Raw genomic sequence first — 19,155 nt, 5'->3', positions numbered from 1 at the left:
AGGGACTCTGCAGGGTCGTGAGGTGACTCTGGGTAACTACTATGCTCATAATAAGAAACAGGGGGCTTTCCTTAAGAACTTTATTTCTTTACTGAAGGAGGTAATTAAAGGAGAGGCAATTGTTGCAGGGGATTCAAATACGGTTTTCAACTTCCAATTGGATAGGTCTTACAACTCCAGCCTTAGACCCTCACATCCCTGGTTCCAAAAGAAGATATCCTTCAGGCAAGACTGGCTGACCCGTGGAGGACCCTCCACCCCCTGGAAAGGGATTATATTTTTTACTCTTGGAGACATAGATCTTACTCTAGGACAAATCTTTGTTTGTTATTAGATCACTAATACCTCACATTAGAGATGTTTTCATAACCCCAATTATCTATTCTGATCACACTCCCTTGATCCTAGATTGGCAAACTCATTCGGACTTTCTGCCTTGTAGGATCTGGCGGTTTAACTCTCAATTGTTACTGGATGACCAGTTTAAAGCTTCTATTCAATCTGCGATTAATTTTTTTTAGAGAAAACAGGCAAGTAGGAATGCAGGAGATCCTTTTATGGGATACCCTGAAGGTGGTACTGAGAGGCTTATTTATTCAAGAGGCTAAACGTAGAAAAAACAAGATGTCAAAAGAAAGGTCCTTCTAGTGGATATAACAACTTTAACTGATCAGCATAAACACTTTCAGGATGATGATACAATGAAACTCTTAATAAATAAGAAGGCTGAGCTAGAGGAGTTGTATATGGGGAGGTATCATAGGGCCTTGCAATCTACCAAGGCCCACTTTTATGAATTTAACAATAAAATTCAAAATAGTTAGCTCGCCTGGTACAGAGAAAAACAGAAGAAAGACCAATTACATGCATCTCCCAAGTAGATGGCACGCTCAAGACTAAGGAGAGAGAAAACCTGAAGGAATTTCAGAAATTCTGTACTCATTTATACAGTCCGTCCTTGCCTTACGCGGGGATCCGTTCCGGATCCCGCCACGTAAGGCAAATTCCACCTATGCTTGAGCCCCATTGGAAACAATGGGGCTCGTGCGCGGCGGCACGGGAGCGCGTAGTGCGCAACGGGCGCGCGCGCCCGTTCAATTGAATGGGATGCGCCGCCCCTTCCGCTTCCGTGCCCCGCGGCTTGAGCGCGTATGCTCAAGGTTGCGTATGGCGCGGGCGCGCTGTACTCTGCAGAACAGATTGATATTTCTGGACTTTATCAAATCATTAGGGCTTAAGTGCCTACAATCCAACCATAGGACTCTGCTTAAGGTCATTTTGAATTTTGATCCTCTCCTTTGGGGTATTAACGCCTTCTAATTTGGTGTCATATGCAAATTTTTATAAGCATGCCCTCTATTATTTAATCCAAGCCATTGATAAAGATGTTGAATAGCACTGAGCCCAGGACAGAACCATGTGGCACCCCACTAGTCACTTCTTCCAAGGATGAGGAGGAGCCATTGCTAAGCACCTTTTGAGTTCAGCTGGTCAAACAGTTGCATTGTCTAGCCCATATTTTACTAGTATGTTTGCTATAATATCACTGGGGACCTTGTCAGAGGCCTTACTGAAATCAAGATATACTATATCCACAGCAATGCCTTTATCTACCACACTGGTAATTTTTATCAAAAAAAGGGATGAGATTAGTCTGGCATGACTTGTTCTTGAAAAACCCATGTTAAGTTTGATGATTATGGCATTCTCTTCTAAATGTTCACAGACTCTTGGTCTAATGATCTGCTCTAGAATCCTTCCTGCTAATGATGTCAGGCTAACTGGGCGGTAATTGCTGGGATCCTCTTCTTGTCCTTTTTTGAAGATGGGGACAACATTTGTCCTCCTCCAGTCTGCTGGGACTTCTCCTGTTCTCCTTGAAATCTCAAAGATTATTACACATGGCTCTGAGACTACTTCTGTCCTTTTAATACCCTTGGGTGCAGTTCATCTGGTCTGGAGATTTAAATTCATTTAGATTAACACTACTACATCTTTACTTATTCTGGGCTGCATTTCCCCTGTTGTGTTCTCTGCTCCACTTTCTTCAGGTTCAGTACCCTTTTCTTTTTGTGAGAAGAGTGAGGCACAGAAGGTGTTGAGTAATTCTGCCTTTTCACTGTACTCTGTTACCATTTTGCCATCTTCTCTACACAAAATGGCCCTACTATTTCCTCCGCCTTCATTTTACTACAGGCATTCCCCAAAAAGCCCTTTTTATTCTTCTTAACCTCTCTAGCAAGCCTGCGCTCATTCTGCGCTTTAGCTTTCCTGACTTTACCCCTACACATGCTAGCTATTTGTTTGAATTCCTCTTTGGTAATTTCCCCCTTTTTCCATTTCTTATACGTACATCTTGCATTTAAATCTTTGCTGAGCAGAAAGTTCTTCATACATACATCCTGGTTTCTTTGTGACTCCTGCCTTTTTTCCTCCTCATTGGAACTGTTTGAAACTGTGACTTCAGTATCTCCCTTTTGAGAAGTTCCCATCCACTCTGAACTCCTCTTCAACTATTCCTGATCACAGGATCAACCCCAATATTTCTCCAAGTTTACTGAAATCAGCTTTCCTGCACTGTGGTTTTATGCATTTTATTGTGTTTTGTATTTTAACATGCTGTACCGCATCTCAAGCCTTGTGGAGAGGCAAGAAATTAATAAAAATTATTACTATTACTATTTCTGAATTGTATACTATTCCTGTATACATTTTAATTGCCTGTGCTCAGTGATCATCTGCTCTCCCATTCATTGTTTTTTAATTCATGTTTATTGTTATTGCCTTGTATTATCCCCTCTGTTGTAAGCCACCCAGATTGCCAGTGATTGGGTGGCATATAAATAAATCCTATTATTATTATTATTATTATTATTATTATTATTATTATGCATTTTTGAGGCAGCTAACATGTGAGCACATTTCAAATACAACACATCAAATTTATTCTGTATGCTTACATAACTAAAATCAGGGGTAGGCAACCCTTTTGAGCCGGGGGCCGGGTTGCTGTCCCTCAGACAACTGGGGGGCTGAAGCCAAACAATAAATAAATATATTTTTTTAAAAATTAAATAAATAAATAAACCGGGACAAATGTAGGACAAAATTTTCAAATGGAGGGCACTTTTAAAATAAAAAATGGAGGACATGTGAAAAAATTTGCTGATTTTTTTAAAAAATGTTAATATAAATGCATGTTTCTGAGGCTTCTATAAACAATTGCCCCACCATGCCCCTCGCACGAGACGCCAAAGGCCCCGGCGGCAATCGGCGGCAGAACCGGGCTGGGGCCAGTCCCAAGGCCTTGCCGGGCCGCATCCGGCCCACGCGCTGCAGGTTGCCTACCCCTGACTAAAATAATCTAAAACAACTCGCCAATGAAGCAGTTGTTTATCAGAAGCACCAATCTTCAAAACAAATTTTCCACAAGTGCACAAATACCTGCTGCTGTGCTGAAGCTTGTGGCTGGGATATCTGTGTTGTTATCTGGCTTTGTACGTGCACCGCTGGTTGAACCTGTGGCTGAAGTGGTACTTGTACCTGGCCATGTGGTACAGAAGCAGCAACACTATGAGACTGGGCCTTCACATGAACTGGAGGTTGTACTGGAGCATCTGTGATCTGTGGTGGTGGTTGTGTGAGCTGCAATGCTGCTGGCAGAGACGTGATGGGAATGTTGGTCGGCTGCAGCCTCCCAGGCAACTGAGGTGGAGGTGTGTGTAGACTTGCTGCATTTTGAACTGGAGGTCCTTTTGAGGGATCATACTGCTGCTGGTTCTGCTTCTGTCCTGTGAGCTGTACTGCTTGTGGGGTGGGAGGCATTCCACCTACAAAGCAAGAATAAAAATGGGAACAGGTCAATTTTTAAAAAGCCCATGCTTTGGGATTCATGTGATGTCAGAGCACATCAAGGAGTGGAAAGTTAACTTTTTAATTACTTTGCAACACAATATTAAGCTTAAGTAAAAATGTCATGGGATAATCATAGCAAGAAATTCAAACACCAGCCTTCTATGCCACAAAAATGGATTTTTTAAAAAAAACAAACAAGAAGTCAGCACACACAGAACAAACAGATTATATCACTAAATGATCATCTATACATGTCCTACAATTTTAATATATTGCTGATGGTTAATTATAAGAGGGAAAACACAGCACAAATGTATGAACTAATATGCAATTTAAAAAAAAATACTTATCTACTACCGAGTCATCCTTTACAAACTAACAGGCTCCCGACAGACAGATTTTGCATCAGTTTGTATGACTGTTTTCCATGCCCACATGCACCACTGGAGCCTGTCACTCAGGTCCTTTGACATGAACAAGGCATTTCACACCAAATATTAATTTACAAGGGGGAAATATAACATGGAACCAGAGATCTCAGAAGTGCTCAGTTCTGCAAGGTTTCTGTTTCCAGCACAGACATACCCCCTTGATAAATTAATCTGCGGCTGGCATGTGGTTACACAGTACCTTGTGCTGTTGGCATGAGCTGTTGAAGAGGGACTCCTGAAGCCACACCTGGATGCTGAAAAACCATCCCATGACGGCTCACTTCAATTCGGGGTCTCTTAGACGAATCTGGTGATATTCAAATTCCATTTACGGCAGGATACAGTGGAGGGGGTTTCAGTTTACAATGTTTACAAAAATGCCCCATGCGTTCAAAGATTAGCTTTAGTATCTTAATTAATACATCTACTGGGAAAACACAGCATCACTGCAGAAGATGCTTTGTGAAAGCTACCCTACTGGCTGAGAGAGAAGTATATGACACTGTCACAAACAAAAAAGGCCAAACACTTTGGCAACATGGTCAAACTGAAAGCAAAATTTTATATAGGTAAATACTAGGCAAAATATGGTCTTTTTGTTAAGCTTAAAATGATCATCAAAGTTACACTGAAAGGGACCATACCTGCTGAAGTAAGTGCTTGCTGTCTCTTAAAAGCTTCAATTTCTATGGTATTCACAGTTCCTGTTACTGGAGTCCCTGAATGCACCTGCTATTATAAAACAAAACAAAACAGTCAAAATATAGCTAAATTCTCAGCTTTCTACAGCAGCCACTGAGTCTTATCAGCATTATTTTATAAGCTATTATGAATAAAATCTGTTCAAGAGTTACTGGCCATTTTGAACATGAAGGAATGTAAAATAACTTCTCAATATGTTTACCAATGCCTTCAAGATGACTTTGCATCCATTTTATAAAGGGCACCTATTTTTAAATGGTATGTTTGATTTACAGGAAGAAAGATATACACTGCATTTTTATCTCTATCTTGTCTAGTAAAGCAAATATACATTAAGAATTTCCTTTCTAAAACTCTAAAGCATCATATGCCTGGCCCTGCAATAAATCACTGCACTTTTTAAACCAATGATTCCCAAACTTTGGTCTTCCAGACCTCTTGTCCTTCAGTTCCCTGAATTCCTAATGGTTAGCCAAGCTGGCTCATTTGTGAATTACTTCTTTAAACCCTCAGAAAGAGAAGGCTACAGGCCTGTTCGCTGCTGCTCCAGAAGACAGAACTTCAGGTCTAACAGTTTGGAGTTACAGGAGGATAGATTTTAATTGAACCTGAGAAGGAACTTTTTGACAGCAAGACTGGTTCAGCAATGAAAGCAATTGCCTAGAAAGGTGTTGCGATCTCCTTCTCTGGATGTCTTCAAAAAGAAGCTGGACAGCTACCTGTTGGGGATGCTTCAGCTGGAGATCCTGAACTGATCAGGGGATTAGACTCGATGGCTCATGAGGTCCCTTCCAACTCTATGATTGCATGACCTTACATTGCATTACAAACAGAAGCATCAAGAGCTCAGAAATTACACGATTCCCACAAAAAACCTAGTGCATTTTCTGCAGCTGTCAGCATACAGTAACTTTTTAGTTTTCAATATATTCAACCACCCAATGTCCAGTGGACATAAGAAACAAGTCTAAAACTGAATAACCATCAAGTTAGATATTAAAAGTAGAAACCTGAAAGACTTTTTGGTAGCAGAAGCTACATGTGTGAGGACTACCTGAGTTACCAGAAGGGGGAATTCATTAAACAAATTATAACATGTCCATTATTATGAGAAATGCAATATGCAGAGGAAGGGCTTATATTACATATTTGAGCACTTTGTAACACCTGGTTTAGAGCCGCTGAGCTTCGAAATGAAAGCCAAGTCTAGGATACCAACATCTCCAGGTATAGCCACTGACTGATACAGAATAAAGGAAATGTGTGTATTTATAGACATGAGTGGACTTGCTCCTAGTAATTAAGTACTAGTCACTCAGATTCAAGCTTGCTCCTGTCTACATCACCACAACCTGGATTCTGTTTCTTAGTCACAATAAACTGTGGCACCAGCTTCTTCGCATAATTAAAAAGTATGGTAGAGAGCCACTCCCAAAGTAAAGAAAAACAAATAAAAACTAAATAAGGGAGATCAGCGGGGGAAGATTTAAAAATTGGAAGGAAAATTATTTACCTATGTGTATTCGCGGTGTACGGGTTTGAGCACTGAACTATGAGTCTGGAGACAACAGTTTAAACCCTGATTTGGTCATGGAAATCCACTAGGTGACCATGGGCAAGTCACACTTTCTCAGCCTCAGAAGAAGGCAAGGGCAAACCACCTCTGAACAAATTTTGCCAAGAAAACCCCATGCTATACATCAGAAATGACTTGAAAGTACACAACAATTAAACAATGAGACTGATTCCAGTATAGTTCTCATAATCAGAATCAACTGGCAAGGTCTTAAAGGCTCTGGTAGTTACAGCATACCCAAAAGATAGTAATGCTGGTGCCGTGTAAGCCTCCAACAAGAGATCATTCTGTGGACAGGATGCTATGACATAGAAGGCCTTCTATTTTTGAAAAATTGCTACTATGTCATATAGGATCTCATCCAACCTATACCCTTTTATATGTATCTGAACCTGAAGTATGGTTTTTGTTTCTTGGATTTGTAATCCTTGTTCCCAAAAATGGGACTTAAATCAGCATCTGGCAGAAGGAGAACTGTTAGTAACTGCCGGGGTGGGGAAACAGGCTGTCTAGACTCCAGTGTGAAATCAAAGGCTTTCACAGCTGGCATCCATAGTTTTCTGTGGGTTTTTTGGGCTATGTGGCCATGTTCCGGAAGAATTAATTCCTGACGTTTCACCTGCATCTGTGGCTGGATCTTCAGAGGGTGGTGGTATGGAAGTGTTTGGAGTATATATACCTTTGGGACCCTTGTTTGGGAGGAAGTGTTTTTTTACATGTTCATGGTATAATTAGTTTGTGTGTTGTACTGTGCTGAATGGCACAGCCTGGAGGTGTGTCATAGGGGGATATGCAAGGGAATCTGTGTCTAATTAATTAGTAATCCATTGTCTGCGGGGAAACCTCTTGCGCCTGAGTGGTGTTCATTTGCTTGTCTTGATTTTGGTGTTTTTCAGGAATGGTAGCTAAACTTTGGTCCAAAACACACTACAGAAATAATCCAGTTTGAGATCACTTTAACTGCCCTAGCTAAATGCTAGAGAATTCTGGGCACTGTAGTTCTGTGAAACCTTTAGTCTTCTCTATCAGAGAGCTCTGATGCCACAATAAACTACAATTCCCAGGATTCCCTAGCACTGAGCCAGGGCAGCTAAAACAGTTTCAAACTGGATTATTTCTGCTGTGTGTTTTGGACCTTTGTTTACTTTCAGCGTTTCTTCTTTCCTGCTGAAGTTGTTCAGGTGTTTGTGCATTTGAATGGCCTCCCTATACATTTTGACCTGGTAGCTGTTGGCATAGTCCAGAATTTTGATGTTTTCAAACAGCATTCTGTGCCCTGATTGGTTTATAATGTGTTTTGCTACTGCTGATTTTTCTGGCTGGCCCAGTCTACAGTGTCTCTTATGTTCTTTGATTTGCATTTGAACACTTTGTTTGGTGGTCCCTATATAGACTTGTCTACAACTGCACAGTATGTGATACACCCTTGCAGCCATGAGAGGGTCTCTCCTGTCCTTCGCTGAGTGCAGTATTTGCTGGATTTTTTTTGGTTGGTCTATAGATCATTTGGAGGTTTGGTTTCCTCTTCAGTTTCCCTATTCTGTCTGTGACTCTTTTAATGTATGGTAAAAATACCTTCCCTTTGGGAGGTCGTTTGTCCTTACTCCTATGGTTTTTTCTGGGTCTGGTGGCTCTCCTGATGTCTGAACTGGCGTAATCATTGGCCTGTAGAGCCCAGTTTAACTGCTTCAACTAATCTCCCAAGAAGCGAGATTCACCGCATTTTTATTGTGCTCCTTTTTTGTCCCAGGTGATGGTTGGAATTTTTGTGTAAGTATCTGTCCATGTGTGTAGGTTTTCTGTATACAGTAAAGCTAATCGTTGGTTCGGTTTGCTGATAACCAGTATATCCAAGAATGGTAATGCTGCTTCCTTTTCCACAGTGAATTGGATGTCCAGGTGGATGTTGTTCAGATGATTCAGGAATTTGATCAGATCTTTTCCATGGCTCCAAATGGTGAACATGTTGTCCACACATTGGAACTATGTAGTGGGGTTTTTTGGTGTTGTTTCTAGGGCTTGCTTTTCGAAGGATGCCATATCAAAATTTGCTATCATGGGGCTCAGAGGTTCCCACGGCTACCCCCATTTTTCTGATCATAGAATTTATTGTCCCATTGGAAGTAGGTTGTGATGAGGCAATGTTCAAACAAGGCTGCGATGTCTTTGAGAAAAATATGTTGGATGAGTGTGATAGTGTCCATTATGGGGACTTCAGTGAACAGGGAAACCACATCAAACAACTTCAACAGGAAAGAAGAAATGCTGAAAGTAAACAGAGTTTGGCTACCAGTCCTGAAAAACATCAAAATCAAGACTCAACACAAGTAAATGAATACCACCCATGCTCAAAAGGTTTCCCCGCAGATAATGGATTACCAATTAAATACACAAAAATTCCCCTTGCATATTGCCCCCCCCCCCCATAACACACCTCCAGGCTGTTCCATTCAACACAGTACAATACACAAACTAACTCCATCGTGAACATGTAAACCATTTCCTCCCAAACAAAAGTCCCACAGGTATATATATACTCCACACACTTCCATGCCACCACCCTCTGAAGATGAAGGTGAAACATTAGGAATGAATTCTTCCAGAACACGGCCATACATAGCAAAAAACGCACAAAAAACTATGTGTAGACTGCCCTAGTGAGCAGATCTGCACCTTCATGGGTCTCAGTGAGACAGTCTTGTACTGATGCGATGGCCAGGAATGCTTGGTTATCAGCTTCAGTTGATACGCCAACTGTGTCCCTACCTGGACCGAAAGGACCTTGAAGTTGTGGTACTTGCACTGGTAATCTCTCATTTAGATTTCTGTAATGCGCTCTACCTGGGGCTGCCCTTTGTACCAAGTTCAGAAGCTTCAATTGGTCCAAAATGCGGCAGCCAGATTGGTCACCGGCACATCTAGGTTTGACCATATAACACCACTGTTAAAATCTCTTCAATGGCTGCCAATTAGCTTCCGGGCGCAATACAAGGTGTTGGTTATTACCTTGAAAGCCCTACATGGCTCAGGCCTGAGTTACTTGAGGGAACGCCTCCCTCTACACAATCCGCCCTGCACTCTCAGAACATCAGGGAAGTACTTATTGGAACATCATAATACTAGGTTAACGACAACTTCCCATAGGGCGTTTACAGCAGCTGTTCCAAAATTATGGAATAGCCTACCAGAAGAGAGCCGTCTCATCAATACCTTAGAGGTCTTTAAGAAGGCACTCAAAAAGGATCTCTTCCGGCAGGCTTATCCATCAGATGCCATATAAAAGCTTATGATGATGTTCCACTCTTGACTGTGATTACTGGCTACTGATGAACTGTTTTTTAGAGAACTAATAGGAATGTGGTAAATTCAGTATTAGTGTTTTATCAATTGTATTTGTATTACTGTGTTATTTTATAGATGTAATCCCGCCTCAATCAGTGAGAGAGGCAGGAAATATAAATAAACTTATTATTATTATTATTATTATTATTATTATTATTATTATTATTATTATTATTATTATTGGTCCAAGTGTGTTAAATCGGTACGCAGGCCCAACTTATAGAGTGATTTATTTATCTATAAACGTCTGAATGCACCCAACAAATTCCTAAATTCGCCATCATGGGAAGTGTTTGGCAGGTACATGCCCAACACATGCTGAACAATGTCTACCAAACAGCTTTAGAATAAAGTGTTGTTACAACTTCTAGATATCTGAATAGAAAACAGCCCATGATCTCATTTCACAGCAATGAATTCTACAAATAAATATGTGTTGTGCAAGACGCTTCATCCTGATCACTAGGGCCTGAATCCTATTGAACCCTAGTTCCCAACTAAAGAATATCCACTGAAAGAAATGGATTACAAAAAGTTATTCAATGGCTCTCCTTTAGTTGGGACCACACATAAGTTACTGGTCCAAATATTAGGAAAGGAGGAGAAAAATTCTCTCTCCATCTACTTTTTCCACCTTATCATTCTATAAATTTCTATTGTGCTGATCCTTAATCATTTCTCCCTAAACCTAAAAGGCCCAAATATTTGCTACAAATATATTTGTTCTTAAAGAACCTATAGACATACACCTCATGCTGCAAAGAAAATTTTAGGAACTGTCCTAATCAACATAGTAGGGAAACAGACAAACCTTGGGAGTCTCATTTCGCCTCACCTAGGGACCAGTGACAAGGACAGGCATGGACATGCAGGTAAGCTAATTTGCATACTGCAATAACTTTTTGGGGTTGTTTGTATACTTTTTAGAAATTTAGTACAGATGGGTACAATATGTGATCCCTGAGACACTGTTACTGAGCTCATAAACAACCATTATCAGGAATGCTGTAATTGCATCCCAGAATTATAATGCTGCAAGGTATTGAATAACATTCCTCAGGCTGCATTTTACTGTTGTATTCTTAAATCATGGTCGCCTTAGTTGATGACCCTGTTGGTGCTCTTGGACATCTCAGCAGCCTTCGATACCATAGACCATGGTATCCTTCTGGAACGCCTGAGAGTTAGGTATCGGGGGCACTGTGCTCCAGTGGTTCCACTCCTACCTCTTGGGTAGATTTCAGAGGGTGAGGCTAGGGGACAGCTGCTCTTGCAAAAGAGAGCTGACATCTGGCACCCCTCAGGGCACCATTCTGTCCCCCATGCTGTTTAACATTTAATATTTAACAACAGGGTGAGATCATCCTGAGACATGGGGTGCGGTGTTATCAGTACACTGATGACACCCAGATCTATCTCTCCATGTCTCCGACTGACACAGTGACTAAGGATGGCATCTCTCCTCTGGACGCCAGCCTTGAGTCAGTAATGGGCTGGATGAGGAAAAACAAACTCAGATTGAATCCAGAGAAAACAGAGGTACTCGTGATAGGTACCCCAAGCCCAGGCAGGGAAATTTGCCATCCAGTCCTGGATAGGGTCACATTTCCCCTAAAGGACAAAGTTTGCAGTTTGGGAGTACTCCTGGATTCATCTCTACAATTATCATCTCAAGTAGATGCGATGGCCAGGAGTGCTTGGTACCAGCTTTGGATGATACACCAACTGCACCCCGACCTGGACCGAAAGGACCTTGAAACTGTGGTACATGCACTGGTAACCTCTCATTTAGACTTCTGCAATGCGCTCTACATGGGGGCTACCATTGTAACAAGTTCGGAAGCTCCAACTAGTCCAAAACGCAGCACCCAGATTGGTTGCTGGAACCTCAAGGTCAGAGCACATAACACCTGTATTAAAATCTCTACACTGGCTACCAATTAGCTTCTGGGCGCAGTACAAATTGTTTGTTATCACCTTTAAAGCCCTATATGGCTTGGGCCCGAGTTACTTGAGGGAACGCCTCTCCCAGTACAATCTGCCCTGTACTCTCAGAACAACTGGGAAGAATCTACTAGTTCATACAAAAGTCAGACTAGTAACTAATTCCCAAAGAGCATACAAAGCTGTGACTCCCACGCTTTGGAACAACCTTCCGGAAGAGATCAGACTGATTCCAACCTTAGATGCCTTTAAGAAGGCACTAAAAACACATCTCTTCCGGCAAGCATACCCCCCTGATCTTTTATAAGATCTGAAAAAAACTTCACCTCAGGAAATTAAGATAACTTTATCGCAGGATGTATTGTGGTTTTAATATTGTACTGTCATACTTTGATATAACATGGTTTTAAATTGTTTTTAAACTGTAATTTTAGATATTTTGTTGTTGAAATACTGTTGTAATCCCGCATCGATTCGTCGGGAGGGGCGGGAAAATAGAAATAAAACGATAAAGCCCTACATGGCCTGGGTCCAGTCTACTTGAAGGAACGCTTCTTCCCATACAATCCTTCCCGCACAGTCCAATCCTCTGGGAAAAACCTATTACAATCTAGAAAGACCAGACTGGCAGTGACTTCCGGAGGTCCTTCTCTGTCACCGCTCCAAAAACTTGGAATGACCTGCTGGAAGAGATTCGCCAATTATCCTTGCTCGAGACGTTCAAAAAGGCGACAAAAACCTTTCTCTTCCGGCAGGCCTTCCCCGATTGATAATGTCCAGAACCAACTAAATCCTCTCCTTTTATTATTTTTCTTATTTGTGGTTTTTTTAATTTTGATGTATTGTTATGTACTTTTTAACCATCTTTTACTGTTTAATTTTATAGTTAGGAGGGAGGCTTGGGCCGGGGTCTTGTCTTATTATTATTATTATTATTATTGTAGCCCCTTGAATTTTGAAATAGAAGGTAGCATATAAATTTTGATGTTGATCAGATCAAGTACCCCTCTACTGTGTTCTTGAAACGATCAGCTTTCACACATTTTTAAAAAATGACTTTAGTTTGAAAGATAAAATAACGAACACTGTAAAATGTGAGGTGAAGGGGGAAAACATCCTTAAATTACATGTTCTTATAAATAGGTTACTTGGATCTTTGAAACTGTACAGTACATCATACACGAGTATTTCCTAAAAACATCACATATAATGATTATGGTTAAAAAACAGTATAACAAAATTAGCAAGGAGGTTTAATACCATAATAGCAATAGCAAGTACATTTCTATACTGCTAATCAGTGCACTTAAACACTCCCTAAGCAGTTTACAATATAAGCTAATTGCCCCTACAAAGCTGGGTACTTATTTTAGCGACCTGCAGAAGGATGCAAAGCTGAGTGGACCCTGGAGTTCCTGGGATCTAACTCACAACCTTGTGGCTGGGAATGGCTGTAGTACTGGCATTTAGCCACTGTGACACGAGAACAATGGTTAAATGCCCTACATCAGTGATGGCGAACCTATGGCACACGTGCCAGGGGTGGCACTCAGAGCCCTCTCTGTGGGCACATGTGCCGTCGCCCCAGCACAGAGTTTCTTATTAGAAAGCCACTGGGACATGGCACTTTGCAATAAATAAGTGGGTTTTGGGTTGCAGTTTGGGCACTTGGCCCCTAAAAGGTTCATCATCACTGCTCTACATCCACCAATGCTAATAACACTAAATAACTAAAACGAAAGACTCATTTTCCATTCTATTTATGCATAACATCTTATGAATTGACTTTTACACACAGAGGCATCCAAAGCAATCATAATGGCCTGATTTAGGCCCAGTAAGAAAACCATGTCTTGTTACTATAATGATTTCACATAAGCCTAAAGCATGTGTACTCATCCCCACTCTCCCACTTCATACATGAGATCAAATCTTCTGCTTTTACACTAACCAAAGAACCATTACTTCCAGCTCAGAAAATATAAACCCAGTTCAATTTATAAACAAATGACAATTAAAGTAACCAGCTAGAACAGGAACAGCAATGTGATGCCTGGACCACATGTAGCTTTGTTTTCAGCCCTTGGAACACCCTTATACTGTAAAAAGGGTAGAATATTGCCTTCTGGAGAAGAGGCAGAAGCAGTGAGTGATTCACACTTTAAACAGACTATAAAGCCTTCCTTCACTCTCTAATACATTTTTTCCCAAAATCAGAAATGAACATTCAGCCACTTCCAGGCTTGTTTTATTGTTGGTGTTTTTTGTTTGTTTGTTTGTTTGGTAGTTCTTGTAACCTCTGGAGGGTTGCAAGTACAGTGGTACCCCGGGATACGAATGCGCCGCCTTATGAAATTTCCGGGTTACGAAAAAAATCAATTGAAAAAAACTGTTCCGGGTTACGAAGGTTATTTCGGGTTACGAAAGAAATTTTGGTGCTTTTCGGCGCTTTTTCGCACCAAATCGCGGCTTTTCCCCATTAGCGCCTATGGGTTTTCGGCTTGCGAAAGCTTTTCGGGTTACGAACGCCGCGGCGGAACGAATTAAATTCGTAACCCGGGGTACCACTGTACAAGAAATTAGTAATTGGACCTGCTGTAGTTACCCAAACTTGAGTAAGAAGAATCCACAGTTCTCTGAAACTGAGGGACTATGTTTAGCTCATAAATTAAAATAGAAGCTGATGATCTCTTCTCATGCACAAAAGGAGAGGTAAAGGATGAATGTGCAAGACAAATGTAAAGACAAATCACGGTTTGTCATGATACTTCCAATATGATGTATAATCTGTAGGGCTGTTTCAAGACAATCACAACTTGTTCCAGCAATTCTGAAGTTCTGGAATGTCTATAGCTGATAAGAAAACCATACATTATTTCATTATGCAATTCTAAAATGAAAAAAGCTTGAATGTCATTGGAAAGAGAAAAAGTTAATCTGGAACTCTACTATATTTTTAATTTGCATTCAAAACCTCTTCAAAACTGGAGATGAATAAAAGAGAAAGGGGTTTTTACAAGTAATCCAATCATACTGCCAGAGGCAGAGAGAAACCCAAACTGTTACTATTGCAGAATGCACAAGGGAACCAAAAGACAAGCAAACCAAAGTGGAACACATTAAAAGCCAAAAGGTTAATGAAATAAGCCAGCAACTTTGAGACAAGCAAAGGGGGGGGGGGTAGCTTCCTCAATGCTCCATAGACATTCATGCATCTGAAAATTTTAAATGTTTCAATCATTTCTGTTTTAAGATGAGAAGGTATGGGCTCTTGGGGAAATACAGATTCCGCTTTCAAATTATCAAATCTGAACGAGAATAATAGCAATCATCTGGGATGAAACTACAAGTTTAGAACCATTGAAAAAGTACCTGAAATGGTTGCTGCTGAGATGAAAAAGCAGCAGAAACATTTGGAGGAAGCTGGGTTGCTATAGCAACAGGAGTACCAGTCTGCCCATCCTTTCCTGTCACAACCTTTACCTGAGAGAAGATATTTTGGGGAAAAACAAAGAAGGGAAATCATTTTCTTTTGCTTTCTATTTTTAAAAAAACTGATCAACAAACCCCATGCGGCATTGGCTTTATGGTTCCTCGCTGAAGAGGGGATTGTAACAAAAGGTAAAGCCGTGCGATTCAACTTGAATCCACAGTTCTTCAATGAAGTTCTGCTTTGTCGGAAAACAGCAAAACTGAGCAAGGGACAGACTAGTTGCAATTACCATTGCCTCGTGCCCAGAAAAGTCTACACTGAAATTTTGTCTTGGCAATATGGGTTAGATTTCAAGATCTTGGCTTTCTAACAGACAAAAAAAAAATTTAGCATGACAGACAATTCACACTCAGAAGAGCCCCAACATTTATTAAGCAATGAGCATAGCCTCCATTCTCTCCCCCACCCGCACCGCCATTCTTATAGTGATCAGCCCACCCAGGCAAGGGATGACAAGCATTGCTTTAGCAGAAGGTGATGAAGAAGGCTGAGGGCAGGGAATAAGACAGGAAGACCACAAAGTACAAATAAAAGACATTTCTCCCAAAGTGCCTTTTCGAAAGAAAGGGAGGAAGGGACAGAACCCACAGAAGTTTCTTGTCCTGGTTTTGTACAAGCCTTTCCAGAAGTGCACCTTGATCAATGTGTTTAACAAGAAAAAAACATGATTTCTCAACTCAGTATTAAAATGTTTAAAAGCTCTGAATTCTGTAGCTTAGCTAATGCCACAGAACAAAAAAGCCCTATATCCTGTCATCTAATTTAAGAAAGATCACTGCAGCAAAAAGAAATACTTGCAAAATTGTGGGTGAATTCTGTTATCAATTTAAGTGAAAATAGCCAGTATCTGTTTAAATTGCACAAGAAACAGGAAATATAACTTATTTTTAACTTTTAAAAATGCTATTTGGGGTAGGAAATATAACTTATTTTTAACTGGGGAAAAAATGCCATTTAGGGAAAAGTTAAGAAATCCTTTAGAACAGAGCAAAGTAATATTTAAAGATTTTATTTTTAGGTTTTTTATTAGTGCAGTTGATTAAATTTCAGACCACAACATTTACACAATTTTTATGTGCCATCTTATCTATTCAGATTATCCTAAAATCCTTTGTTAACCCCATAATTGATTTCAAGAGGACTTTCTCAATAACAATTTTTTAAACAAGGTGCCTACACATAATTAAGACATTTAATGCCATTTAGCACAGTTGATATGATTTTCATCAAATTTGTTTAAATCATGATGTAAATTGCTTCTCTGAAGGACTCCTTTTTAATTATTTAAATCACAGTGTAAAAAAACAGTGAGAAAGACTTTATTTAATCATCATTTTTAGTAGAGGTACGCTTTGTTAATGTGTTTTTTTCTGTTTAATATAGCTTAATATGTATTCAGCAATGAAAGTTTCATTAGAAGATGGGTACATACTAAGCAATTTTCTTGAATTATTTTCAGATTAATTTGCAATTCATCCAAAGTATCTCTTGCATTTATTTCTCCTCTCCCTTTTCAGATCTACTCCAGCTCCCCAAAGTCTGTATTCATTGACCTCCTCTTTCTTTGCACTTAAAGAAAAGCAAGGTTGATGCACATTTGATGCACACTACCTGCAGAACAGGTCAAACTCTAAGGCTGCAGAAGTAACCCAGTTTTACACCACTTTAACTGGCATGATGCAATGATATGGAATTCTGGGAACTGTAATTTGTTATGGCACCAGAGCTCTCACTCATAGATAAGGCTAAATGTCTCACAAAACTAAAATTTCCAGAATTCCGTAACATTGAGCCAATGGTGTCAAACTGGATTATTTCTGCAGTGCAGATGCAACCATAGTCACTAAATATAGAGATATTCATAATGTATTTCACTCAGGCTATTTTTAACTATTATTTTAAGAAAAAATGAAACATGATTTAAATAAGAGAAAATCCAATTTACTGTAAATTTTAAAACCCAATCTTACTCATACTGGTTGTTGCCAATGTCCTTTGTCCCTAAATCAACTTTATCTCCTGGGATACAAATTTAAACCCAGATTAATAGTTATGAGATAAATCAACCAGTCCTGTCTAAGGAATCCTGTCATCCTTCGGCCTGTGAGGGAGTGAACAGGCAGGCCCAGCTTCACCAGGGCTAGCTTGAAGAAAGAGAGCCTCCCTCCATGATAGCTGTCATCCTTTTTTGGCCTGTGAGGAGTGAACAGGCAGGCCCAGCTCCACCTGGGTTAGCCTGAAGAAAGAGAGTCCTCCCTCCATCAAAACTGTCATCCTTCAGCCTGTGAGGGAATGAACAGGCAGGCCCAGTTCCACCTGGGCTAGCCTGAAGAAGAGCCCTCCCTCCAGTCCATCTGCCTTGGTCCAGGCCTCCGAGGGAGAGAATAACCATTGGACCTCATCCCCTCTCCCCCTCACCATTCCCTTCTCCTTTTGTGTCGTGTCTTTTAGATTGTAAGCCTGAGGGCAGGGAACTGTCTAATTAAAAATAATAATTGTAAGCTGCTCTGAGAGCCTTTAGGGCTGAAGCACAGGGTATAAATACCATAAATAAGGAATCTCCTCATCTAAGTGAATGATTATAGTTCTGTTGGGCCACACAGCCACCATCATCATTTGGACGGAAACCATTAGGCCATTAGATTATTAACAAATGTCATTAAGGAGCTCATATAGATATATGAAGTGTCAACATACCTACAATGTTTAACTGGAAACATCAATGCAAATGTACACATCTTGCAAAGGAACATATGCTCTTCAGGGAAAGATGTCTTGCAAGTCAACAACTGAACGTCCCATAAATTGTTAAGATTACCTTAAATTGGCTATTACCATATATACTCGACTATAAGTCGAGGGCAGGTTTGGGGGGCAAAATTATGGATTTTGCCATGACCCGTGGATAAGTCAAGGGTAAAACTTGGGGACATGCAACAAAGGATCTAAATAATGAAGCAAAGGAAAACAATGACAAAGAAGCTACAAAATTATGGCAGGCATAACTGTTTTGGCTCACACTAAAGGCTGTATGGAAGAGAGAGAAGAGAGAGGTCAGTGCTTCCAGGACATATTGCATTCTTGTCTTTCAGCAGGGGATGGTTCCCTTTTAAATAAGAGTTAAAGTATAGTACCCATGGATAAGTCAACCTAGGCTTTTGGAGTCAATTTTTTGACTAAAATTTCTAGACTTATACATGAGTATATACAGTATCTCAGTACGGGGTTTAGGTCTAATTAAACAAACATAGAAGTAACTACAGATCATGTAGCTGAGCTTTCTTTTTAGCAGAGTGTTAAGTTGGTCATATCAACTGAGATTCAGCAAGCGTACTGTGCGAGTTTATAATCAAGTCTGCAGTTTTTCTATGAACCTGACTAGTTAGAATGCAAGAGTGATCTACAACTTCTACTTTCCTCTTAAAAACAACACGCAATTTGGCTGCAATGGAAAGAAAAACTTCATGCAATTCCCAAATGCAGGTTTTTTTAATCATTATCACTATTTTAAATTGTAATCCTATGCAGAATTGCTTTACATCCATGCCATATTTGAATCTTACCCTCCTCTAACAAGCTGAAAGCACCATCCATAAGGACCTTCCCATCCCCTCCCACAGACATTTTTTTTCATTTCATCACAAACAGTCAGCAAAGCAGGTTACCTGGAAGGTGGCTATTGACCTTGAGTCACTAAGGCCTGTTACAGACAGCCAAAATAAAGTTGCTTTGAGTCACAGTGGAGGTATGGTGTTTTAATGATGCATGCATCCTAAGAGTCCAGAAGTCGCACCAAAGCCATGCTCCAGTCC

The 19,155-nt window shown here is 40.3% G+C and overlaps 1 protein-coding gene across 18 annotated transcripts in view; it reads right to left on the bottom strand.

The window, feature by feature from the left end:
- The window catches only part of EP400 (E1A binding protein p400), a 390,490-nt gene that overhangs the window by 123,458 nt on the left and 247,877 nt on the right, over nt 1–19,155 (bottom strand). For 13 of the 18 annotated variants that reach the window (XM_042441525.1, XM_042441527.1, XM_042441539.1 and 10 more), the window contains exons 3-6: nt 15,223–15,333; nt 4,931–5,018; nt 4,486–4,593; nt 3,445–3,830 (exon numbers count right to left, since the gene is read on the bottom strand). In XM_042441525.1, the coding sequence (XP_042297459.1) occupies nt 3,445–3,830; nt 4,486–4,593; nt 4,931–5,018; nt 15,223–15,333 (693 nt within the window). The remainder of the gene's footprint in view (nt 1–3,444; nt 3,831–4,485; nt 4,594–4,930; nt 5,019–15,222; nt 15,334–19,155) is intronic. The other 5 variants (XM_042441536.1, XM_042441544.1, XM_042441535.1 and 2 more) reach the window with 4 other exon arrangements.

The sequence above is a fragment of the Sceloporus undulatus genome, chromosome 10 (genome assembly GCF_019175285.1).
Source record: "Sceloporus undulatus isolate JIND9_A2432 ecotype Alabama chromosome 10, SceUnd_v1.1, whole genome shotgun sequence".
Classification (NCBI taxonomy): domain Eukaryota; kingdom Metazoa; phylum Chordata; class Lepidosauria; order Squamata; family Phrynosomatidae; genus Sceloporus; species Sceloporus undulatus.
This window is presented reverse-complemented; position numbering and strand designations above follow the sequence as displayed.